General features: G+C 40.4%; 1 protein-coding gene across 6 annotated transcripts in view; it reads left to right on the top strand.

Annotated features, from left to right (window-relative positions):
* Positions 1-289: 289 nt before the first annotated feature.
* Positions 290-26,764, top strand: part of PTBP3 (polypyrimidine tract binding protein 3) — an 85,381-nt gene continuing 58,906 nt past the window's right edge. For 2 of the 6 annotated variants that reach the window (XM_084750497.1, XM_084750496.1), the window contains exons 1-2: positions 356-496; positions 4,227-4,260. In XM_084750497.1, coding sequence (XP_084606623.1) covers positions 489-496; positions 4,227-4,260 — 42 coding nt within the window. In that variant the 5' untranslated portion in view covers positions 356-488. Of the gene's footprint in view, positions 497-1,087; positions 1,103-4,226; positions 4,261-26,764 lie in introns of those variants that run through there. The other 4 variants (XM_084750495.1, XM_084750499.1, XM_084750498.1 and 1 more) reach the window with 4 other exon arrangements.

The raw sequence follows: 26,764 nt of genomic DNA, 5'->3' as shown, positions 1-26,764 counted from the left end.
GGGCCCGAGGCTTTTCTCCCCAGTAACGGGAAGCGTTCAGGCCCCTGAGCTTGAGTCCGAGAAGCCGGAAGGCCCGCGGGCTCGAAGGAGGGCGAGCCGCGAAGCGGGAAGCACAAGGCGCGCGTTCCCGCGAACGCAGGCGCGACGCGGGGGGCGCGCGCACGCGGGCCGGGGGGGGGGGGCGGGGCGGAGGGGCGAAGGCGGGAAGAGGGCGCCCTGGAGTCCCGCCGAGCTCAGGGAGGGCGTCGACGCCGAGGGGGCGGGGCCAGGCGAGGCGGGGACGCGCTCGCGGGCTGGGAAGGCGGGGGCGCGGCGCCGGCGAGAGCGTGCCCGGTCCCCGCCCCTGTTTCCCACTCTTCCTTCCACCTCTGACCGGCCGGAGCTGCGGAGCGGCTCGGCTCGCAGGTCCTCGGAGCCGCCGCCCGCTTCCTCCGCCCGCGGCGAGCCCGTCAATCCCCCCCCGCACTACGCGCTCCTCCATCTGGGCCATGGATGGGTAAGTGCCGGGTGGCAGCTCGGGGGCTGCTCTGGCCTCGTTTCCTCTCGGCGATGCGTCCCGCCGAGGCCGGGGAGCAGGGCGCGGCGCCGGCTAGCGGAGGAGCGGCCCGGGGCCAAGCCCGACGGCAGGGACCTAGGGAGCGCGGGGGTCCGTCCGCCGCCGTCTCCGCTTCCTGAGCGCGGCGCCCCCGTCACGTCCGCCCCCTCGCAGCCTCGGGGCGCGTTCGGGAAGACGAGCCGAGCCGGGGCCGGGGTGCCGGGCAGGACTCCCCACACTTCCTCTCAGAAAATGGTGCGCGGCGCTGGCGGGGGCGGAGGCTGAGGCGGCCGCGGCGCTCGGGGAGTTGCTGTTTACCGGCGGGGTGGGGCGCGCGGCGGAGCTTCCCCCGGCGAGCGGCGACAGCCGTCTGGGGCGGCGACGGGGTCTCGAACCGCGGTCTCGCGCGGGTCTCGGGACCGGCGAGGTCTCCTGACTTATGCTGTGAGATACGTTAAACATTTCTAAATACCGAGCGTTTGCACTTTGTCACCAGGGACGCTTCCTCCTCGTCCCCCACCCCCCAAGAAACTTCGTGAATTCGCCTCGGGCGATGTCAGATATTGTGTAAGTGAGTTTTCCGGGTGCTTTCAACTGCTCAGTTTAAATGGGGTTCGTCACTAAAAGAGAGAAAAAAAAAAGATTTACAGTCACCCTTTCCGAGTTGATGGTGCAGGACCTGTTGTATATTATTAAAAGCGTTAATTGAAGGATTTTAATAAGTTAGGGTCATTTAATAGTATCGTTCATCAAGGAAAAAAAACCCACACAAAACCCTCCAAGTTTATTAGAGATTCCACCTTTGGCGTTTGAGTTATTCCTTTACCTCTTCCCTTCGCCGACTTTTGTTGACAAGATTTCCATAAACTGTTGGATGGTGGAGCATATAACTTGTTTGAAAAGAAAAGCCATTTAACAAGTTGCCGTGTAGTTGATTATTGCTTGCTACGTACTTAGGGGAGGACACTAGAATCTTAGAACAATTTTTGCCCTCGTTAGGTTTCGTTTATCTTAATTTCACCACGTCGTGACAGGAGTTGTCTCATTTGAATGCAGATTGCACACTGCCGCAGATACCAAAGTGCAACTTTGATTTGATTTACAGTTGTGATGGTCTTTAAAGTATTTTTCTCCAATGAAAGTTTTGTGAAAGTGTCTCCTTGAGCATTGACTTCCTCTTACCTGACTTTGATGCATTTTACTTGTGAAATCATTTTCAGTGATTTCAGTGATTAAGCCATACTTGCCATTATACACTCTTCTGGGAGGGCCGTGAAATTCTTTTCAGAAGGTTCGACTTCGGGTTTGGGGAAAGGAGTTAGCTTTTTGTGTCTTGAGACTTAAGTAAAGGGCTTGACTTTTGCTTCTTCGCTGTGAAGTGCAAACTCCTCCCCTGCTGCGTGCAGGTGGTGGTGGGTGGGGTAGGGTAGGGGTGTGGGGTGGGGTGGAGTAGGTGGTGGGGCGGGGTAGGGGGTGGGGTGGGGGAGTGGGGTGGGGGGTGGGACGGGGAGTGGGGTGGGGTGGGGTGGTGGGGTAGGGGGTGGCATGGGGTAGGGGGTGGGGCGGAGGGCATAGGAATAGTCCCCCTTATTCAGCATCGTTCTTATCTGATCCAAAACATGAATTGCATAGGCTTTTAATGATCATTTGCTATTTACTATGTCTTGTTAAAAATTACCTTTTTAGTTGGCATACAAATCAGTTTCACTATATTTCACATGCACACACAGCACCGCAGTTTGCTCATGTTTACTCCTCTGCTCTTGCCTTCTCAAACTTATTTTGTTGATAGAACTTTGCCTCATTTGTGGCATTAAAGCTAAGAAGGCAGTGATGCAGATAGAGGAGGAGGTCAAATAGGGAAAATGCTTGTTTTCCCATCAGGACCAATAAAGATAGCATTACACCCTTTCTTTCTTTCTTTCTTTCTTTCTTTCTTTCTTTCTTTCTTTCCTTTCTTTCTTTCTTTCTTTTTCTTTCAAGACAGTGTTTGTGTTGTGCTGGACTCTAGTATAGAGTCAAAGCTGGCCTTGAGGTCTGCCTGCCTCTGCCACCACACGTCAGCTGTATTATACACTTTTAAAAAAGTATAATTTATCTGTTATTTTTCATGTTTACATTTCAGAAAAATGAATACAAATTTCAGAACTCTATAAGGGGAAATGTATGGTTATTATTTAAAACAGTGAAATTAGCCGGGCGTGGTGGTGCATGCCTTTAATCCCAGCACTCAGGAGACAGAGGCAGGCAGATCACCGTGAGTTGGAGGCCAGCCTGGTCTACAAAGCTACTCCAGGATAGCCAAGGCCAACACAGACCCTGTCTTGAAAAACAAAACAAAACAAAAAAAATCAAATTTATACCGCTTGCTGCATAGACATATTTGCCTACCTTTAGGAAATTATGTTGACCTTATTGATTAGTAACATAATACAGAACTTATTTGTAGCTTTCTTTTAGGAAATACAGAGATAAACTGGTAACTGAAGATATAGAAGAGATCAATTTTTGTATAGAATAACTGTACACCTTGTCCTAGAGAGTGTGGTTTTTAATATAGTGGACTATGCTGTAGGCAAGCTTATTGAATTTCAGTTTCCCACAGCTTGCAAAAAGCCCATTTCCTTTATTCTGAGTAGTTAAAAAAAAAGCAAACAACAACAAAAAAAATCCCACTAGCCAACATATTTTAGTTCCTCCTAGAATCCCAGCGCGGGGGGCCCCCTCTCTAGTGCTTGTGCGTGCTCATGTGCTCGTGTGTGTGTGTGTGTGTGTGTGTGTGTGTGTGTGTGTGTGTGTGTGTGTGTTCATTTCTACCTAGGAGGAGTACTTTGTACTCAAAACATAGTATTGTTTTGTACAAAGTATAACTTTTTTCCCCCCCTTCGAGACAAGGTTTCTCTGTGTAGCCTTGGCTGCCCTGGACTTTGTAGACCAGACTGGCCTCAAACTCACAGCAATCCTCCTGCCTCTGCCTCCCAGAGTGCTGGGATTACAGGCCTGCGCCACCTAGCCTGGCTGTATAACAATTTTTAAATGCAAATTTTACAATATAATCTGGTGTGTGAAAATTTTTTTCTTTTCTTTCTTTTCTATTTTTTTCTTTTTTCCTGAGACAGGGTTTCTCTGTGTAGCCTTGACTGTCCTGGACTTGCTTTGTAGACCAGGCTGGCCTTGAACTCACAGTGATCCACCTGCCTCTCTGGCGTGTGAAATTTGATGCTTGTATCTAGCTCTGGGAGACAGTCATAACAATATTTTGGTAATTTTTGGGGCGTGATAAAATGCAGATTTACAAGAAGCTTTCCATGAATCCAAGCCAGGGTTTTGTTTCATCTGAAGCTTTAGGGTGTGATCACTCCTATCAGTGACTTAAAAGAAGGAGCTTTGGTGGTTTTAGTTTTGGTTTGGATTTGTCAAAGTGAGATGAGCGCATGTTTATTGTATTGAAGCACAGCTGTACTTTCCTACACACTGGAGAGTCATTTGTTTCTTGCATTGATGTTGAGGCTTTGCCTTTGAACTCTGCTGTTACTACACTGTCCATTGTTTTTTCTTTATTAACATTTCACAGTTCATTTTTTTATTATTTGTTATTGCGATGCTTTTTCTTTTTCTTTAATCTTATCTGTCTTTTAAACTTGTTCTCTAACTTTGTTTTCCATTTTCTCTTTTTACTTTTTCCATACAGTGTTGTTACAGATCTTATAGCAGTCGGTTTAAAGGTAGGAATCTTTTACTATCCTTTCATAATCATCTTTATATTTTAATTTTGACATTTTCCTCCAGTGATGAAATCATTTCACCTGTTCACGAAATTGTTTTTTGTTCCGTGTGATGATAATCTTGTACTTTAAACGTTCAAATAAGTAGGCCTGTAGCTGGCTTTGGATTTTATATACCTTTCAGGAGTATTATATATGTTAAAAAAATACACCCAATGTTTTACTTAACTATCAGGATTTGGGGGGTGGTGGTTTTGTTTTGTAGTGAAAATAATCCTAGGCTCTAATTTATTTTCCTGATGAGTCCTTTTCTTCTTTAAATCATTTTTTGTGGGTGCACTTATAAGTAATAAAATAACAACAGCTGATTTTTAAAAAAGTGCCAGTTATGTGCTATGTGCTCTGCATGTATTCTCACTAATCATTATAACATTCCATCAAGATAGGTAATTACTATTCTTATTTTAGAGATGAAAAAGCAGGTTGAGGAAGTTTGTCCAAGGTGTTCAAATGCTTGTATTCCTTTCCTGTTTTCAAAGTCTTACCTTTTTTCCATTATACCTTGTTGCTAGCAGTGAAGTCTCTATCTAAAAGGTGAACATCTGTCAAACTCAATATTTTGTAGTAATGATTTTTCCAAGTTTCCAGTCTTTAGTTACACTATAGTCTTCTCAGTATTGGATTAAAAAATACAAATCAAGTAAGAAGTGCTCCTCAATATGAGGCTTTAAAAAATATAATTAAATGTCTTGGGGCTGGAGAGATGGCTCAGCTGTTGGTAGTACTTAATGCTCTTGAAGATGACCTGAGTTCTGTTCCCAGCATATTATATATACGGTGACTCACAGCTACTACATGTACCTTCAGTTTCAAGAGGCTTGGATGCATTTTTCTGACCTCTGAGTGCACCTGCTTTCCCAGGCCCAGGCACATACACAAAGTGTAATGATAAATAAATAAAATAATAAAAGATAATTGTCATAAAGTTTTCTTTGGTATTTTGATATTTAATATTGAGTTGAGAATCTAGTTCAGTAGGCCATACAGTTAAGATTACTTTAGGAAGTAGAACAGAATATTTTATATTTGCACATATATACACACACACACACACACACACATACATACACACACATATAAATATATACATACACACATATATACATATACATATACACACATATATACATATACACATATATACATATATGTATATTTGCAGTTCTACAATTGCCCAGAGGCATCTTTAATTACCAAATTATCCCATTTTAGAAAGAGCCCAGGCAAGCTTGAATCTGGCTGATGCTCTATACCAGAGTGCAGTGCTGTGAGGCCAGCTTCAGTGTACTCTTCCTCCTTTACCACCACCAAGACCTGTTTAGGATCTGATGGGAAGGGGAACCAGAGGGCATATTTACATATAATTTAAATAAGCTAGATTCATTTCTAGTCTGTCAGAGTTAGCACACATCCCACCACACCTCCTTATTTCTATACGTTTTGCTAGCCAGTTCCATGTTTTTGTTTCTTTACACTAACTGGATCTGATGGGGTTACTTAGAGTCTCTTTTTCCTTCCCTCCTTCCTTCTTTCCTATCTTTTTTGTCTTTTCTTTCCCTCCTCTCCCTCCCTCCTTTCTATCTTGTTTTTTGAGCTAAGGTGTCTCTGGGTAGCCCTGGCTGTCCTGGAACTTGCTCTGTAGACCAGGCCTCTAACTGAACTCACAGAGATCTGCCTGCCTCTGCCTCCCAAGTGCTAGGAATAAGGGTGTATGCCACTACTGCCCAGCCCCTTCCTCCCTTCCTCCCTTCTTTTTTTTTTGTTTTTGTTTTTGTTTTTGTTTTTTTGCGACAAGATTTCTCTGTGTAACAGCTTTGGCAGTCCTGGAACTATATATTGAAATACTGGAATCATGCTAGAAAATCATTCATTATATGTACTTTCTGCCAAAATTGTTTTCTCTTTGATCTCACTAAGGAAGTTTAGTTATTACCAAATAATGAGCCATTAAGACTTGCATTTCATCTAGAATATATGAAAGATAAACCAACATTTGTTTTCTCTATTTGCTGTCTAACACCAACAACATTAGTGGCTTTATTTAGTAACAAGAATGGAATTCAGATTGTGTTCTCTACGTTTACTTTCCTGGATTAAAAAAGTTATTTAAACTTTGTTTTATGCATATGAGTGTTTCCCCTGCATATATGTTATACGCATGTCACCTTTGTGTCTGTCATGTCATGTGTGTCTGTGGAGGTGGGAAGAGAGCGATCTGGAACTGGAGTTAGGGATGGTAGTGAGCTATGTGTGGGCACTGGGATCTCAACCTGAGTCATTTGTGAGAACAGTAAGTGCTTTCTCCAGCCCCCAAAAGGTTATTTAGATTTTAGAGAAGGGCCAGGCTGTGGTGGCCCACACCTTTAATCCCAGCACTCAGGAGGCAGAGGCAGGTGAGTTCGAAGCAAGCCTGGTCTACAAAGTTGAGTCCAAGACAGCCAAGGCTTAACACAGAGAGACCCTATCTCGAAAAACAACAAACAAAGAGTATGTCCTGAAGGAAAACATTCCTCATGTGTTTGTTACTATTGTTTCCAGTGTCTGGTGTATTATAATCTCAAAAAATGTGGTTTTTTTTTGTTTGTTTGTTTTGTTTTTTGAGACAGGGTTTCTCTGTGTAGCCTTGGCTGTCCTGGACTCGCTTTGTAGACCAGGCTGGCCTCGAACTCACAGGGATCTGCCTGCCTCTGCCTCCCGAGTGCTGGGATTAAAGGTGTGCGCCACCACACCCGGCTAAAAAATGTTTGATGATGAATGAATTAATGAATGCCAAATTGTAACATACTTAGTTATGTGACACACATAGTAAAACCCAAGCTTTCTGATTCTGCTAGCATTTCTTCTAATTGGCATGTACTTAGTGAGAAGGAATTCCTTATTTAAACTGGAACTGTATTGGAGACATGCATGCATTTTCAGGTGTGTTAGGATTCATATCATGATGTGTACCTTCAATGTATTTTTGTGGGTTATTAATTTTTTTTTAAAATACATGTTTTTTAAAATTTTTATTTCATTTATGTGTGTTCGTTTCAGATCTTGGAGTTACAGACAGTTGTGAGTTGCCATGTGGGTGCTGGGAATTGAACCCAGGTCCTTTGGAAGAGCAGGCAGTGCTTCTAACCACTGAGCCATCTCTCCAGCCCGGGTTATTAATTTTTTAACCTTGCCCAAATTAAAAGGTTAGCTTTGGAATTCATCATAAAACATTTTTCATTTTTGGCTTGTTGAGACAGTCTTGCTAGGTTAACAAAGCTAGATTTGAACCTGCTTTAGTCTCCCAATGTCTGTGGTCACGGGCATGCACTGCCATGACTGGCTGTTGTATATGTATATTCCACATATATATTTATATATATACTCTGCATATGCATATATTATAATATATACATTACTCTATATGTGTGCATTATTATACATAATAAATAGTATATGTTATATAATATACATCATATAATTTTATGATTATATAATATATAATTGACTGCTTCTCAATATGTATTAGTATATAAATACTAATATATTACATATTATACACAAAATTATATATGCTATATATTTAATATATATAATATCTACTATTATTTTTATATGGGGTATTACATATAAATATATCATTGTATATTGATATAATAAATATATATTTAATAGATGATATATATAAATATATATTCAATATATGATATATATATAAATATACAATTGACTCATTGAGAAACGATGAGCAGTGAGTTCTCTTAAATGAAGGCGATGATGAGTGATACGGCACACATTTTAAGGATTTTATTATTCTACATAAATCAGTGTCAGCATTGTAGGGAATGGGCTTTTCTGCATGCCAAGTATATTTTAAACTTCCAGCTTACCCTTTCATTAGTATTAGCTGGCAAGTACTCAAAATGACCAAAACCACATTTTCCATATTCCTGTTTATTTGGTTTTCAGTATTAACTGTTGCAGTCTTTTCTAGGTACTCATCTACTTTTAGTGGGTAGTTGAGTATAGAAAGACGCATGTATAGAGTGGAATGTAATTGCCTTCCAATAACTGTCATGCCTGCCATGTAGAAAAGAACAATACAGCATATTGACATGCACCTTGAGCGTCCGTTTTCTCCATGCAGCAGCCCATGGCACATCTGCTTGCCACCTGTTTCTGTAAGCACAGTTTTATTGGAGCACAGCATGCTCATTTGTTTCCACATTGTCTGTGGGTGCTTTCACAGTACAGCAGCAGCGCTGAGTAGTGGTTGCAGTCTGTAAAGCACATCACAGTCACCTCTGGCCCTTACAGAAAAAGTTGGCTTGCTGTTGTGCTTCACTATTGGAAATATGGAAGGCTTTGGCTTCAAATTCTTTTAAAATGAGATGCCCTTTAGAGTGCAATTCAATAAAGTTTGATACATTTTAACACTCTAATCAAAACCATAGAAAGATACTCTCTAAAGATCCCTGCTATCTCTTGCCAGTCACAGATTGGTTTTACTTGTTTTTGCACTCATGAATGGAATCATAGTGCGTAGGCTATCTGGTGTATAGCAGTTTCTATTTAGCAAAATGATGTTTAGACTTTTCCTATGTTGTTTTGTAGTAGGAGTTGCTCCTCTCTTATCTCAGTATTTTATTGTGTCTTAAAATCTATTATCATATTGATAGCATTTGAGTTCTTTCCAGTTTGGGACTATTACAAATAAAGATTCTGGGAGGGAGGGGGGGAGGAGAGAGAGAGAGAGAGAGAGAGAGAGAGAGAGAGAGAGAGAGAGAGAGAGAAAGAAGAAGAAGGAGGAGGGGGAGGAGGAGGAGGGGAGGAAGAGAGGAAGAAGAAGAGGAGGAGGAGGAAAGGAGGGGAGAAGAGAGAGAAAAGAGAGTGAGTCAGCCTGTCTGTAGTATTTCATTGTATATCTATCCTCTAAGCTCAGGAGTAGAAGTGCAGGGTGATAGGCCATGTGTATTTATTTATTGTCTGGATCTTGAATGTCCCCCAAAGGCCTGTATATTAAAGGCTCACTCTGCAAGGGAATTTTGAGGAGTTAATAGAACCTTTTAGGAGGTTTAGTCTTTAGGGAAGGTTTACATGAGATTGTGGGATGTTGCACTTCCTCCTTTTCTCTTTGCTTTCTGGACTTCAGGTGAACTACGTGCCTATCATTCACACACTGCCGTTTCTACCTGGCCTTCTTACTAGAGGCCCAAAGTGGTACATCTGTTTGATCTTAGACTGGAACCTCTAGAACCATGAGCCAAACAAACTTTTCTCTTATAAGTTGGTTATCCCAAGTAATTTCATTATAGTGATGGAAGAGCCCATTTGTTGGACCATTTTCTAAACTGTATGAACTTGACACAGCCTGCTCTATGTGAGAGGTCACGTCTATAGCTGTGTTACCTTGAATGTGCCCGAGCCTCAGGCTCATCTAGATCAGAGCTCTGCTTGTCTTTCATCCTCAGCAACTCTTGGTACTGCAAGTTTTTACTTTTAGGTGCTCCTGAGGGTATAGTCTAGTATCAGTAATATTTTATTTTAGTTGCAATTTTCTGTTGTTTTTTGAGGGGGTTGCCTGTGTAGTCTGTCTTTCTTCTTATTTATTTATTTAGGTGTTTCAAGACAAAGTTTCTCTGTGTAGCCTTGGCTGTCCTGTGCTTGCTTTGTAGACCAGGCTGGCTGTGAACTCACAGAGATCTGCCTGCCTCTGCCTCCCAAGTGCTGGGATTAAAGGCATGTGCCACCAGTTTTTGTTTGTTTGTTCGTTTGTTTGTTTTTTGAGACAGGGTTTCTCTTAACAACTTTAGCTGTCCTAGACTTGCTTTGTAGACCAGGCTGGCCATGAACTCATAGAGATCCTCCTGCCTCTGCCTCCCAAGTGCTGGGATTAAAGGCGTGTGTCACCATGCCTGGCTAATTCTGTGACCCTTTAATACACTTCTACGTGTTGCAGTGACCCTCAACCATAAAATGATTTTCCTTGCTTTGACATTAACTGTAATTTGGCTGTTGTGTGGATGGTAAAGTAAATATCTGTTTGTTTGTTTTTTTCCCCTATGGCCTTAGCCAACCCCTGTGAAGGGTAATTTGACCTCCAAAAGGGTTATGGCTCGCAGGTTGAGAACCACTGCCCTAGAACTAGAGTTGCAGACAGTTGTGAGCCACTATGTAGGTATTGGGAATTGAACCTAGAGCAACAGCTGGAGGCTCAACCCCTGAGCCATCTTTCCAGGCCATCTGTTAAATCTTTAAGTGTTTTTTTCTCCTTCCTTCCTTCCTTCCTTCCTTCCTTCCTTCCTTCCTTCCTTTTCTTTGAGACAGGGTTTCCCCATGTAGCCCTAGTTGTCTTGGAATTAGCTCTGTGGACTAGGCTGGCTTCCAAGTGCCTCTGCCTCCTGAGTGTTGTGATTAAAGGTATGTGCCACCAACATCCAGCTCCTCAGTGTTTCTTTAAAGCAAAATATAGCTTAAAATCACATTTATTTATTCACTTATGTAATTGTGTGTGCATATGCCACAGCATATGAGTAGGGGTATGAGGCATCTTGCTGGAATTGATCTTACCTTCCACTATGTGATTCCAGAAGACCAAACTCAGGTGGTCCAGCTTGGTGACAAGAACCTTTCCCACTGAGCCGTTTTATCAGTCTCCAAAATACAGCTGTTTTTGTTTTTGTTTTTTCATATTTTGTTAGGTTTTTTGTTTGTTTGTTTGTTTTTTGTTTTGGACAGGGACTCATTCTGTCACTGTATAGTCCTGGCATCCTGGAACTCTGTCTAGATCTAGACCAAGCTGCCCTCAAATTTAGAGGTCTGCTTGCTTCTGTTTCTAGAGAGTTGGAGTTAATGATATGACCTTCACTCCCCACCGATTCTGATGATCTTTAATTAATGTAAGTAGACCAATTCTTCACATTAGTGTAGTTGAATAGATATATTAAAGTCCTTACTTTTCTTGTTACTGTGACCAACTCCCTTAAGGAAGAGGGAAAACTTCCCTTTGGTCCATGGTTTGAGGGTACAGCCCAACATGGTGCTAAAAGGCATGGGGGGCAGGCGCTTGAGGGCAGGTCACAGAGTCAGGAAGTAGAAACTGGCGCTCAGTTTCTTTTTCTTTTTCCTTCAGTCTGGGATTCCAGTACCTGGGATGGTTCTGTTCATAATGAGAGTATTTTTTCATCTCAGTTAAACTTCAGGACACACCCTCCTACACATGCTAAAAATGTGTATTCTAGGTGATTTCAAACTGTCCATGAACATTAACTATCATGTCAAAACTTTTTGCTCGTGCATTTAGTCTTTGTTTCTTCTGATTTTAGTTTTTTTTTTTTTTTGCTATGCTTTGGAAATGAAGTCTTATCACTTGTTCAGGCAGGCCTCCAACTTTGAATCTTCCCACATTAGCCTTCAGCGTAGCTGGAGTTACAGACGTTCATCACTACATCTAGACCCGTCTCTTGTGTTAATTGAACATATATTTGATTTAGTTTCTCTTACTCAGCATATTAATTAGTTATACATTATATAAACATTCTTTGTAGCTGCTTTGTAGTTAGTACATTTATAACTCACGTAAGTACAGCATCCAAAATCACCGTATTGCTTCATGGTACTGTAGGTACAATAAAACAACATTATCATCCTATACACTGCTGCTGCTATTACGTTATGTAGATAAATTATAGCACAATTATATTTTGAGAATATTTTACATGTGTATATCTGAGTATGAGTTTGTGCACCGTGTATGAGCAAGAGCTTGTGGAGATCAGAAGGTGGAACGGGGATTATAGGCAGTTGTGAGTTCCCATGTATGTACTGGGAACAGAACCCAGGTTCTCTGCAAGAGTAGTAAATATTCCTAGTCACCGAGCCATCTTTCCACTGCTGATAGCTCAATTAAATTTAAAGATTTTATTTTACTTTCATTTATTGATTTCCCTCATGTAGATCCAAATTTCTGTTTAGTAATCAGAATGAACTTCTGCTTTCCCAGATAACATCTGTTAACTTTTCAGCCCACAGGGCAGCCTACTAATGGTGGAGTCTCTTTAGTTTTGGTGCATCAAATCATACTGGGTTGTGTGGAGGCAGTGGGGGTAGTGTTGGGGACTGACCTTAGAGGGCATTAGACAGTCTATAGATGGGCTCCGGACACCTCCAGCCCCTGACATCTTTAGTTCCTTTACTATGAAGGGTACTTTTTAAAAAACTAATAATTTGGCATTCGGGGGCTGGAGAGATGGCTCAGTGCTTAAAGGCACTGACTGTTTTTCCGAAGGACCCTGGTTCATATCCCAGCACCCACATGGTAGTTCACAACTGTCTGTAACTCTGAAGATCTGACACTCACCCAGATATATATGCAGGCAAAACACCAATGCACATAAAATAATGGTAATCCAATAATAAAAAAAGAATTTGGCATTCGATCTTTCCTTTCTTTAACACTTTATTTCAATCTTTTTATTGCAGTTTCTGAGGAAAGCTGGTGATTGTTTTTCTTAATCCTCTGTGTACATGGAACTCTTACTCTCATTCCCCTTCCTCAAAGGGTCTCTTTTTCTAGTTTTCTATAGTTTGAACAATATGTTTAATTTTGCTGTTTATCTACCTTGGTAATTTTTGAGCTTCCTGGAGCTGTAATTTATACTTTCATATATATCACTTATTGTGGAAAATTGCAAGTCTTTGTGCCTCTTTTCCTTTCCAGTGTGTGTGTGTGTGTGTGTGTGTTCTGCAGTTTTGTTATGTTATATAGGACGGTCTCAAATGACTCTCCTTCTACTTTAGTTTTCCAAGTAGCCAGGTGTATAGACCCGTTACCTTCTCTCTCTCTCTCTCTCTCTTTTCTTTCTTTCTTTTTTTTGAGACAGGGCTTCTCTGTGTAGCCCTGGCTGTCCTGGACTCACTGTGTAGACCAGGCTGGCCTCAAACTCACAGCAATCTGCCCGCCTCTGCCTCCCGAGTGCTGGGATTAAAGGTGTGCGCCACCATACCTGGCTAAGCTTAGTGATTTCTTTGTTCAGTAATAACTAGTCTATTTATGAGCCAATCACCGGTTCCATTTTTTGTTACTTTTGTGTCTGTGCATATACACTGTGGCACACTTACGTGTCTGTGCGTATACACTATGGCACACATACGTGTCTGTGCATATACACTGTGGCATACATACGTGGGGGTCAGGACAGTTGTGAGAGTCCATTCTTTCCTTCCGCCATGTGAGACCCAGGGATGCATTCAAGTGGTTTTATTCCTGAGCCATCTTACTAGCCCAAGATTCATTTTTATTTTTATTTTTAACTTTTTTTCCCCAAGATTCATTTTTAATACTGTGTCCATCCGTCTTTACTTTCTTCTGGTAGGGTCTTAGAATATAGCCCTGGAATTTTCTGTGTATACCAGGCTAGCCTTGATCTCACATAAATTCACTTAATTCTGTCTGCTAAGTGTTGGAATTGAAGGCATGAACCCCTACACCTGGCCAGTATTTACTTCTAATGTTTTATTTCTCCTTTAGAGTTTATATCTCTCTGCTTAAATTGTCTTTATTATATGTTTCTATTTATTTTTAGTAGAGACCTTATATATAACATATTGGTTATAGCTATTTGAAACCTTGTCATGTAGTTTTTAAATGATTTTTGGTTTAGCTGGACATAGGGGTGTGTGTCTTCAATCCCAGCACTGAGGAGGCAAGAGGCTGGCAAGAAACCATGTCTCTAAAGAACAAAACAGGTAGGCCGTGGTGGCGCACACCTTTAATCCCAGCACTCGGGAGGCAGAGGCAGGCAGATGCCTGGTCTACAAAGTGAGTCCAGGACAGCCAAGGCTACACAGAGAAACCTTGTCTCGGAGGGGGAAAGGTAACAAACAAACAAACAAACAAAATCAAAAGATTTTGTTTGGCTTGCTTCTATTCTGTAGCTTAATGCCTGTTGGCACCATTGTTTAAAATCAGTTTACCACCTGTAAGTCTCTTACATAATTATCACATATGCTCCTAATAATAGCAAGTATGTAATATATCCTGAAATTGTGAGGTGTAATTCCTCTAGTTATTTATCAAAACTACTTCAGCTGGTCTAGAGCATTTAAATTTTATTTTAAAGTTTACATTGAGCTTATTTTCTACAGATGGTGTCACACTAGCTGGATAACCATATGGAAACAAATGTATCTGAACTACTTACAGGAAAATTTGAGGCTCATGTTAGCTATAAAACTAACACATAATACATACATGTGTGTATACACACATGTGCGTGCACACGCACAACAGACATACATATACTCAACAAACATAGGCATGTACTAATATAAATTTCATTTATTTAATTTTTATTATAAATTTAAGGGAAAATTTCAAGAAATAGTACCAAGAGTAGCCTTTACCCATTTTGTTAACTTAAAATAATTTATTACTGTTTATAGGGCGTGTATGTAGAGGTCAGAGGACAGCTTTGGTGAGTCAGTTCTCCTGCCTTTATGAGGGCTCCTGGGTTTAACTCAGTTGTCAGGCTTGCATCATTGGGTGGCACTAGTCTTTACTTGTTGAGCCATCTCACCAACCCCCTTTTAGTGAACTTTTTTTCCTGTTTGTTTTTTCATTCCCTTATTCTGTGAACATGAAACATGTCTGTTTCTCTCTTAAGGAGATTGCTAGTCTTTTGAACAGTAAAGCCACGTAATTTTTCTTTTATAGTCAGTAGTTTTTAGAGAGATTCTTTATAGTTTATTCTCCCCAGCTTTCCTAACTAGGCGCTGAGCCAGGATTTCCCAAGTGCTACTTATTACAAATCTAAGCCCTGAGTGCTCTTTCTTTCTCTCTTTTTTTACAATTTATTTTGAGACAAGCTCTCTAAATTTCTGACAATGGTTTTCAGTTTCACATTTTTTACTTATTTATTTATTTATTTATTTATTTATTTATTTTTTGAGACAAGGTTTCTCTGTGTAGCCTTGGCTATCCTGGGCTTGCTTTATAGACCAGGTTGGCCTCGAACTCACAGAGATCCACCTGCCTCTGCCTCTGCCTCTGCCTCCTGACTGCTGGTATTAAAGGCGTGTGCCACCATGCCCTGCTTTTGATCAATATTTTCTAAGTGACTTACAGTTTCCTTTTTTTTTTTTCTAACTTTCTTTTGAGTCCATGGATTATTTAATACTTAAAAATTTTTAATTTCTAAATGCAATCTATTCTTTTGTTACTATTCTAGTTTATTTCCTCCCTTTCTCTTTTTCCCTTTTTCCCTTCTTCTCTTGTCTTTCTTTCCAGTGGCCCCAGTACCCTGGATACTCTTGTCTCATCTTCCTGAGTTCAGGCCCTGTAGCACTGTGGCCTACTTATTATTTGGTCACAGAAAAATAAGTCTCAGTAGATTCCTTTGGGCAAAATTGAGACTTCAATAGTGAACAGATACAGGAATTGGTGAGCCAGGGCTAAAGAGCTAAATACAGCTCACCATCATCTGTTTTATATATCTTGCAAGCTCAAATAGTTTTTATACATGCAAGTGTTGAAAAAATAAGGTTAATATTTCCTGACAGGTGAAAAATGGATGTGAAAAATCTTATTAAGTGTTGCTGGCCTAACAGCTGGGTGTGGTGGCACATGCCTTTAATCCCAGCACTTGGAAGGCAGAGCAGGTGGATCACTATGAGTCTGAGGCCATCTACAAAGTGAGTCCAGGACAGCCAAAGCTACACAGAGAGACTGTGTCTCGGAAGAAAAAGAAAAAAAAAAAAGGTGCTGCTCGACTGGAGTGGCTCCTCTGTGCTGTGTGTGGCTACCTTTGTTCACACAGCAGTGGCGCTGAATAGTCAGGACTCTTATCTGGCCCTGACAGATAAGCTTACCAACCTGATACTGTATCTGTGGTATGATGCCCTCTTGGTACATGTGAGATAAGTGCTCCACCACTTTGTTATAACTGAAGCCCTAACTGTCCACTCCTGTTAATGTTTATTCCTAGCTGGTTCTACATGCAGTATATCTGGTAGCAAAGCTATTGACTGTATCACTTGTTTCCTCTTGTCATATTTTGTATGTTCAGCTTGTTAACTGAGTCCTAAAAAGGATTTACTAGGATGACATTTACTATTGATTTTTCACCTTCTTTTTTTCATTGACATTGTTTTTTTGGGTTGTAACTTTATTTTTTTGATGGTAAGTGACTCACGAAGATATCCTGTAGATTTTTGTGTGTGAGTGAATATGAATATGTGCGTGCTTATGTGTGAGAGCTTCTGTCTTCATCAGTTCCTCTATTTTGTATGTATTTGATATGTATGTGTGTATACCTACGTGCATGAATTTGTGTTGAGGTCAGAGATTAATATCTGGGTTTCCCTCAACTTCTTTTTTTTAAATTTATTATTATTATTATTATTTTTTTTTGGTTTTTCGAGACAGGGTTTCTCTCTGTTATCTTGGCTGTCCTGGACTCACTTTGTAGACCAGGCTGGCTTAGAACTCACAGCTATCCACCTGCCTCTGCCTCCTGAGTGCTGGGATTAAAGGCGTGTGCCACCACCGCCCAGCTTCCCCTAACTTCTTTCTGCCTTATTTTAAAATTTCTATTTATTGTGTGTCATGTGTATGTTGTGCATGTGTGCCCATGCACTCACACATGTAGAGGTTAAAGGATAACTTCATGGAATTGTTTCTCATTTCTTACCTTTATGTGGGTCCTGGGTCTCGAATGCCAAGTTGCCAAGCTTGTGAGGCTCACACCTTTACCAGCCAAACCACTTGCCTCCACCTTGGCAGGGTCTTTCATTGAACCTGGAATTCACTGGCTGTGCTGTCGTGCTAGAGTGTCTAGCCAGGAAGCCCCAGGGATCCTTCTGGTTTTTTGTTGTTGTTGTTTTGTTTTTGAGTTTTTCGAGACAGGGTTTCTCTTGTAGACCAAGTTGGCCTCGAACTCACAGCGATGCGCCTTCCTCTGCCTCCCGAGTGCTGGCATTAAAGGCGTGTGCCACTACGCTTGGCTGGATCCTTCTGTTTATACCTCCTCAGCAGTGGTGTTAGAAGTACTCTACCAGGCCTTTTCTATTCATACTGGGGATTCAAACTCAGATTTTCATGACTGTACCATACACACCTTACCAACTGAACTATCTCCTTACTGCCTCATTTTTCTTTTTAAAGAGGTTATTATTTTACATGTGTGTTTTGATTACATGTGTCTATGTGCAGTATTTGGATGCTCATGGAGGCTAGATTCTCTAGAACTGGAGTTACACAGGTTATGAACTACTGTGTAGGTGCTGGGACTCAAACCCAGGTCCTTTGAAAGAGCAGCCAGGGTTCTCAACTGTGGAGCCATGTCTTCAGCCCCTATTTCTGTCTTTGATGAGTCACCTGTTGGCTTTGTTTTTCTTTTTTGACTTGAATGACTTTTCCCAAAAAGTTAGTGTGTGCTTGTATGGCAGGTCTTCTAAGGCTTTGTATATTTGAGGGCATTTTTAAGCAAGAATAACTTATTTTTTCCTTCAAATATCTTTTTTGCTGAGACTTTCGGCTGTTTAACTCAGTCTATAGCCATTTGTCTATGTCACCCTCACACACATACACATATATACACACTCTTGAAGTTGCCCTGCTTTCCTGGGGTGTTCTCTTTCAGTATCTTTTTGTTTTGGTTTTTGAGATAGGGTTTCTCTGTTTTAGTTCTGCCTGTCCTGGAACTCACACTGTGGACTAGGCTGGTCTCAAACTCATAGAGATCCGGCTGCCTTTGCCTCCCAAGTGCTAGGTGTGTGCCAACCCTGCCCAGCTCTTTTTAAGTGTCTTAATTTCTGGAACATTCATTCCTCTAGCTTTTGTAAATATCTGTAGGTTAAATCTGGATACGAGAGTAAGCCATTCACATTAATTTCATGCTACAGACCAAAGTTCCATTGGTTAGCTAGTGCTATGAGTATGAAAGACCATCACCTAGATAAGTTATTATTCTGTCATGAAATTTCCAGAGTCCATAGATGAGGACGTGCTCCAGGGAGAGAGAAGTTAGTTTTAAATAAGTGAAGGTCTGATTAGACTGAAGGTCAGGCTGGCAACTTAGGCACACTACATAATGAAAACACAACAGTGTATAATTTTCTTGAGAAAATAATTTTAATCCAGTACTGTAGTCAAGTGATCTAGTGGGGTTTTGTTTTTGTTTTTTTTGTTTTGTTTTGTTTTTGGTTTTGCTTTTGTTTTTCAAGACAGGGTTTCTCTGTGTAACATCCAAGGCTGTCCTAGACTCAATTTGTAGACCAGGCTGGCCTGAACTCACAGATATCCATCTGCCTCTGCCTCTGCCTCTAAAGTGCTGGCATTAAAGGTGTGTGCTACCAGGCCGACCAGCCAAATGATTCTTTTTATAGGTAGAATTCTCACATATGCATGGGCCTAGAAACCTTACCTTGTTGACTTACATACAGTCATTTAGGGATATACTATAGCAAAACGAAAAAGGAAACTAAGAATAAGGAAAAGGGTTTAAAAAACATTGGGCCATCCCGGAAGAGCAGTGAGAAGACTTTGTTAGCCTGTTGCCTAGAGTGCTTAGAAGGCAGTCATTCTGATTTGAGCAAGGAGACCCCGGTGGAGTGAATACTGTCATGGAAAGCTTGAAACAAATGTTGGTATGATAAAGGACAAGAATATAAGCAAAACCAAAACTAAGGTCATTAAAGATGTCATGGAAATCTAAGCAAACAGGGTAAGAAAAATTATGATTGTTAACCAGCCCAAATTAGCCTGTGTTATGCAGTTAATAGGCCTGTAAAAATGTGTTTGACCTTAAATCTAGGAATGATTTTTGTCTTTATGTGTGGCATTAGACCATAGAATAGAAAATGAACTGTATCAGGACTATGATTTCTTAATAATAATTACATAGTTATAAAAGTGCCATTTCTTGATTTTCAACTTTGAGTCAGCCTTTAGTCACCACAGGAGTGGACAAAGCCTTTAATTGGAGGGCAGAATATAACAATTACAATAATAAAAGGGGTAAACTGGTGGAAGGGGGCAGGGAGATTACTACCTCTGTCATCTTTGTTTTTCACAATGAGGATCTAGAGGTAATGTTGAATTCACAAATAAGCAATAAAGATAACATTGTTAAAGTTCAAAAGTGGCTAGGCGTGGTAGTGCACACTTGTTATCTCAGAATTTGGGAGGCAGAGGCAGGAGGATTGCCAATTTGAGAATTAACATCCTGTAGGAAGTTCCACAGCATGGCCTCATCTCAAAAAGTTTACTCCATGAAATACTTGAAGACTTTCCAAATGGATGTCCAGACTTAATAGGCTCAAAGGGTTCTGTAGATTTGACCTAAAAAACAAAACAAAACAAAAACAAAACCCCCACAAACCTCTCTAAGGCTTATAGTGAATCTATCGGACATACTAGATAAAGAGAATTCTAGAAATAGGAAGAAAAAGGATATCAAGTTAGCCTGTGTGGGTAGCTTAGTGGTAGAGCACTTGCCTGGCATGCATGAAGTCCTGAGTGTGCTACCAGCCCATGGCAGGAGGAAGCATATTAATGTAAAGCAGGTGTCTCTGGAGAAACCATATAGGATAGAATCAAATGAATGACAGGATAGATTCAAAGTCCGGGAGGGACGGAAGGGGCAACCAAGGTTATTTTACCCTCTTGAGTTACTCTTTTCTTTCTTTCTTTTCAGAGACAAGGTTTCTCTGTGGAACCTTGGATGTCCTGGAACTTACTTTGTAGACCAGGCTAACCTTGAACTCACAGCTATCCCTCTGCCTCCCTGGGTGCTAGGATTACAGGCATGCACCACCATGCCCAGCTTTAGAGTTACTCTTTAGAATTGAAGAAGACATACTTTCCAAGACAGCAAAGCCAAGGGAATTTGCTGTCATTAGATTAGCTGTAATAAATGAAAATGTAGGAAAGTATGAAGCTCAAAAAAAAAAAAAAAAAAAAAAAAAGTCAAACCTTTAGAGAAAACCATAAAACAAAGAGAAGTATTTAACAGAATAGCAAGACCATGTTTTTTATTAGTAATACCCTTGAATGTACCGTATTTTTCGGACCACAAGACACACTTCCCCCCGGCCCCAAGAGTGAGGGGGAAATTAGGGTGTGCCTTATTGTCCAATTGCTGATTTTACTGTTTTTTGTTTTGTTTTGTTTTTGTTTACTGCTCTAAAAACTGGGTGTGTCTATGGTAAATGGATTCATTTATTTAGCTACAAGATGTACACTGAAATAGATTGGCTGAATAAAGAAACCATGTGGGACCAGCTTATATGCTGCCTGTGAAGACACACAAAAACTGAAAGTGAAGGGATCAACAAAGATATTCTCTACAAGCAGAAACCAAAAGTGAGTAGAGAAAATACACATTAAAAAAAAAAAAAAAGGAAAAGAGATAGGACACTCTAGAAAGATGAAGGGGGATAGTTTAGCAAGCTAGAATTATAGTTATAAATATGTATCTATGCAATTTTGGGGCCACTCCTTTATATAAAGCAGACAGTACCAGTTATAAAAGGAGAGTAGACTGTAATGACTGTGTTTTTTTGGTTCCATCCCATATTTATTAATGAACAGATCCCGTAGAAAGAAATCACCAGGGAAGCATCAGAGATACGGTATACTGCAGAACAAGTGGATCTGACAGACATTTACACAGTATTCCACCCAGCAGCTGCAGGATGCATATTCTTCTGTGCAGAGTATTCTGAATAGATAGGCTACATGACAACTCTTAAAAAAGAACGGAAGGAAGGAAGGAAGGAAGAAATAGTAGAAATAAGCCAGACAGTGGTGGTACACACTTGTAATCCTAGAACTTAGGAAGCAGAAGTAGGCAAATCGCTGAGTTCTAGGACAGCCTGGTCTACAGAGCGAATTCTGGGACAGCGGGGCTACACAGAGAAACCCTGTCGCAGACAAACAAACAAAACAAAACAAAACAAAATAACAAAGAGAAATGCATGTATATCAAGTAACATTCTTTTGAATAACCAGTGGGTCAAAGGAAAAAGTACCACCAATCTCTTGAAGCAGAATGCCAAAGCCAGTGGGGTGTGGTTGTAGCAGCACTAAGATGGAAACTATAATAATTGACTATCATAGCATATGGGGTACATAGTTAGAACCCTAGTCCTCAGGAGGTAGCAATAGGAGCTCATGAGTTTGAGACCAATCTAGGCCATATGGCAAATACGATCTTGTACCCCCAAAAAGAAAACCAAACCAAACAGATTTCAAATTCATTAATGATAGGAAATAGAATGTCAAGAGAAAGTGAACCCAACCCAAATCAGTAGATGGAAAGAAATGCCAGTAATCAGAGCAGATACAGTCTTGGAGGAGGAGGTCTAAAACACTCAAGCAATGTCTAATGAAGAGTGAGCTGGTTTATTGCAGTTGTAATCATAATTGTAAAACCTTTAGCTAGACTAACCAAAGAAAAAGACAGACAATACAAATAAAAATATAAGAAGTAAACAAACATTACAGTTAATAATGCCACTGAAATGCAAAAATTATTACAGATTATTGTATAGAACTTCACATTAGCAAACTAGAGATCCCAGACAAAGTTGTTTCTGGGTATGTGTTACCTACCTGTAAAATAATGTTTTTTGTTTTTTATTCTCATTCTTCCTCCCAAATAATGACACAAAGACCTATTACATTTATTAATAAGCTTTAAAGCACTAAGCAGAGCAGGTATTGATCTATTCTAACCCGATTAAACTAGCCAGGCTACTTCCTAGCCACATGCCCCATGCTGTTTGCCATCACAGTCTCTCCCTTAGATGCTTCTACTCCATCTGTCTGTCCTCATGGCTCCTCCTTCTCCTTGACCTTTTCTCCTTTTCCCCCCTCCTCTCTCCCACCTGGGATCCCCATCCCTGGGATTGGAAGTCTAGCCCTAACTCTGCTGCCTAGCTATTGGGCAGTCAGCTCTTTATTAACCAGAGAAGATGGAGAACAATTTTTATACAACACGAGACAGGAAATGACAGTGCCCAATTTAGACTGCAACCAGATCTTTGGGTATATAAATCATCTGAATACACAAAACCATCCCTTAAACCTACCAGAATCAAATCATGAGAACAGAGGAAACACAGAAAGACAAATATCAAATACCAAGATTGAGTCTGTGTTAAAATTCTAACAAAAGCCCAGGATCTTGTGACTTTACTGAGGGAGATAACACACAGAGTGTGAGAGAGAGAGAGTGTGAGTGCATGTGCTTACACATGCTAGTGGAGACCATCAAATCAAGGTGTTCCTCAGCTGTTTCTGGAAACTTGCCCATCTGGCTAGGTTGGCTGGCCAGCAAGCCCCAGGGATCCTCCTGTCTCCACCATCCAAGCCCTAGGACTAGTGTGTGCTGGACTTTATGTGCTGGGAATCCAGAGTTGGGTAGGATCACATGCTTGTGTGGCAGACACTTTACTGCCAAATACTTTGTAGACTGAGCTACCTTCAAAGTAAGTTTACCAAACAGTTAACACCAATTCTGAAAGTGTTCATAGGATCATAGTAGTGGGAACCATCGTCTGAGGCTAGCATTGCTTAGATACCAAAGATAGACAAAGACCTATCAAAAATGGGAATTATAAGCCAATATATGTGATAAAAAGATGCAAAAAAATGCCAGTAAAACATTAACAAATCTATGTTATAGAGAAACGAAATATTCTTTCTTTATTAATGCAGTAAATTATTACGGCAACAGTTTTCTTTATCCAGCTAGTTCTCCAGTGACTGACACAGAGAGACTAGTATTTATTTTTAAGCTGCAAGCACTATGCTGGGTAGATTCTGAGCCACTCTAATCCTAGTAACTTTAAAACCCACATAAAAAGCCAGGTATCACACACCTTTAATCCCAGCACTCGGGAGGCAGAGGCAGGTGGATCACTGTGAGTTCGAGGTCAGCCTGGTCTACAAAGCGAGTTCCGGATAGCCAAGGCATCACAGAGAAACCCTGTCTCAACAAACAAACAAACAAACAAACATAAAACCCACACAAGAACCAACCACTTGCTAATCTGATGGCTCCTGGGGCAGTTTCAGTTCTTCCAGGCTGTTCCTACACCTATGTGCTCAGCGCCATCTTCTTTCTCCTCCTCTCCTCTTCTATTTTCTCTTCCCTTTAACCCAAGCCCAGACACCTAAAACTCTTCCTCCTTCTCTTCTACCTAATCATAGGCTTCAGCATCTTTATTTAGCCATTTAGGGATAATTGGGCAAAGTTCCTTATCATCACATGGTTATAGGAGACAGTTTTAACATAACAATGCTCATAGCAGGGTGGTAGCCAGATCTCAAGGCACAAAGTCAGCAACTGAAAACACAGTTGGACCTTCCTCCAACAATCTAGCTCAGTCATGCATTAATACCTACTATTAAAATGGACTTTAATCTAGGGGTGATTAAAATGGCCTTTATTCCAGGGGTGTAAGGCTGTCTCACTGTGCACAAAGTTGTCAGTGTGGTACATGGCATCGGCTGAGTGAAGAATAAAAACAACAGCAACAAAGGAAATTAGTAAAATTTAACATTAGTTCATGATAAAATAATTTTACTAAAATGGCAATGCTACTCAAAGTATTCTAAAGATTCTGTGTGATTCCTGCTTAAGTTTTAATGATAATTTTAAAAAGAAATTTAAATGTTCAAGGAAGAAATGTCAGGTAATAGATATGTCAGTTATCGTGATCATTATTGTGTATATAAATTGATAGATACATCATACTGTATTCTGTTAATACACATAATTACTCCACATGCACACATGATTACTATGTGCCAGTTAAAAGCAAATATTTAATCTTAATAAAAGTCCTCCCCTGTTCTTACTTTACTTTTTTCAAGACAAAGTTTTACTGTATAGCCTTGGCTGTTCTGGACTTGCTCTGCCTCTGCCTCTGCCTCCTGAGTGCTTGGATTAAAGGCGTGCACCAACCACCCTCCCTGCTCGGCTATTTCAATATTTTAAGATCATGTGTATTAAAAAAAAATTAGAGAAAAAACAAAAAAAAAAAGTTAGACTCCTAGAGAATTAATTTTTTTGGATAGTTTCCCTTTATGGTCTTAATAGGTAAAACAAATGATACCGTATCCTTGAATTCATGAGTGTATTAGGTCTGATCTGAAATTAGATTTTTGGTTTGGTTTCAAAATCTTCCTTACCTTTTATTTTAGTGGCTTTCCTCAGTTGTACTGATTGTCTAAAAGACACATTAATATTCACACTTGAGTTGCAAATAAAACCAATTCCCATCAAATTTGGTAATGAAACATTTCATTTGTACTGCTTAATTACACTATTCCTTTGCTTTGTCTGCCCTGTGTATTTAATTGTTTTTCAGTAGGAGGGAGCTTCAGTAATTGATGCGTGAGGCAAGAGAAGCTGATTTATATGTTGACATAGTCAGAGAGCTAACAAATCCATAGGAAATTGCTGGACTTGTGTAAACTGACCATGTGTTTCTAAGGAGACTGTTGATGCAATGCTAACCTCCCTTCTACACCTGCCACATGATGTCTCATTTTTTTGGTCTTTTAAGACCTCCTTGGTAATACTGTCAGTTGTTTACCTATGATGCAGTCTTTTTCTTCCTGCTAAACATTTTTGTTGTCTTTGAGGAGAGAACTGACTTCTTCACACACATAATATATGTCACATAAAGTAGTAATAATAAACCTAACACAAGTTTATTCTATGTGGTTGACTTCTTAATGTTTGAGATTACCGTATTCTGTGAGACAGAAGTTCATGTTTCTTTATAACCAATTGCACATTTATAAAGACTTATTCTGTAGTTGATGACACTTGGTTGTTTCCAGCTGTTAAAGTATGAATACTGTTCTGAGAACAGAACATCGATGTCTGCAGTAAGCATCTCTTGGCTGTGTGCATACGGGCAGGTCACGGGCATCCTTTAGCTAGTCATATGTCTGGCTTTCATAGGTCGAATAGTGTTACAAGTTGTACCAGTGTGTATTCCCACTAAGCCACACCGAGTTAATCCCATTTAATTTTAAGAGTTTTGTTCTCAGCCTTACCAGTGCTCCATTTTGCCACCTTTCTAAACGTGGTGATCTTCTGTTACAGTCTTAACTTAGGTGTCCCCGAGTAACATGTAAGATTAAATTTGTTTTCCTGTGTTGATTGCATATACTGTTCTTGTTCATTTACAATGTAGGTGGCTTTACTTAATTCCTGTGTTGGAAATTGTCCTGCTAGAGTAATGTTATAGAGTGAAAGCAAAGAAAATAAGACAACAAATAAAAGGCTGCCCCCCTCCCCTCACAGATTAACTTATGCTTCGGTTAAATGTTGTAATGTTTATACTCCAGAGGCCAAAGCGTATCACAAAACTATGCTCCACGCCAGTGAGGCAGGAAGTTGTTCTCCCACTCCAGGCACTGCAGGTCGTGGGCTGTGAATGGAGGCTTGGCGATCCTTTCACAAGAAAGGACCAAGTACAGGTGCTCTGCAGTGGTCAGCCTACTGCTGCTTGGTGAAATGCTGCTTATTTTCTGTCATTAAAATCTTAACTCTTATTCTCAGTTCTTGTGTTTTGTTCTTTTATTTTTTTAAAGATGTATTTATTATGTACGCAGTACTCTGCCTGCATGTACACCTGCAGGCCATAAGAGGGTGCCAGATCTCATTTATAGGCGGTTATAAGTCGCCATGTGGTTGCTGGGAATTGAACACTGGACCTTTGGAAGAGCAGCCAGTGCTCTTTTTTTTTTAAATTTTTTTTTTTTGGGGGGGGTGGCGATTTCAAGGCAAGGCTTTTCTGTGTAATCTTGGCTGTTCTGGACTCACTTTGTAGACCAGGCTGGCCTTGAACTCACAATGATCCGTCTGCCTCTGCCTTCCAAGTGCTGGGATTAAAGGCGTGCACCACCACGCCTGGCTCTAGCCAGTGCTCTTACTCTCTGAGCCCCTTTTATGTTTTTTAAAAAGACTTTTAAAGGTTAAATCCTTTGTTGATTATACTCATACATATGTGTATGCCATTATTATATTCTTTCTTTTACCCTAAAAATCTTAATTTTAAAGTATATATCTATTTTTTCTTAACATTTATGCTTTTTGTTGTTGTTGGTTGTTTGAAACAATTTCACTGTGTACTTTGGGCTGCTCTGGAACATCTGGTTCTCCTGTCTCAGCCTCTTGAGTGCTGGAGTTACAGCCATATTCCTACATATCTTTTTGTTTCTTGTATAAGAAAACATGTTGTATTCCATAATCACAAAGTTATTCCATTATCTTCTGGAGTTTCCATCATTTTTCTATTTACATTTTTGTCTTTAGTCCATATAGAAGGTTTTCGTGGGTTTTTTGTTTGTTTGGTATTTTTTGTTTTGACATTTAAACATAATCATTTTAGAATATTTTATGAAAGGGTTGCTTAGATGATAAGGAGGATTTTAGAGCAAGCT

Source organism: Acomys minous, assembly GCF_964271855.1.
Source record: "Acomys minous genome assembly, chromosome: 1".
Taxonomy (NCBI): Eukaryota; Metazoa; Chordata; class Mammalia; order Rodentia; family Muridae; genus Acomys; species Acomys minous.
Note: the sequence above shows the minus strand (reverse complement) of the source record. Positions and strands in the feature narration are given on the sequence as shown.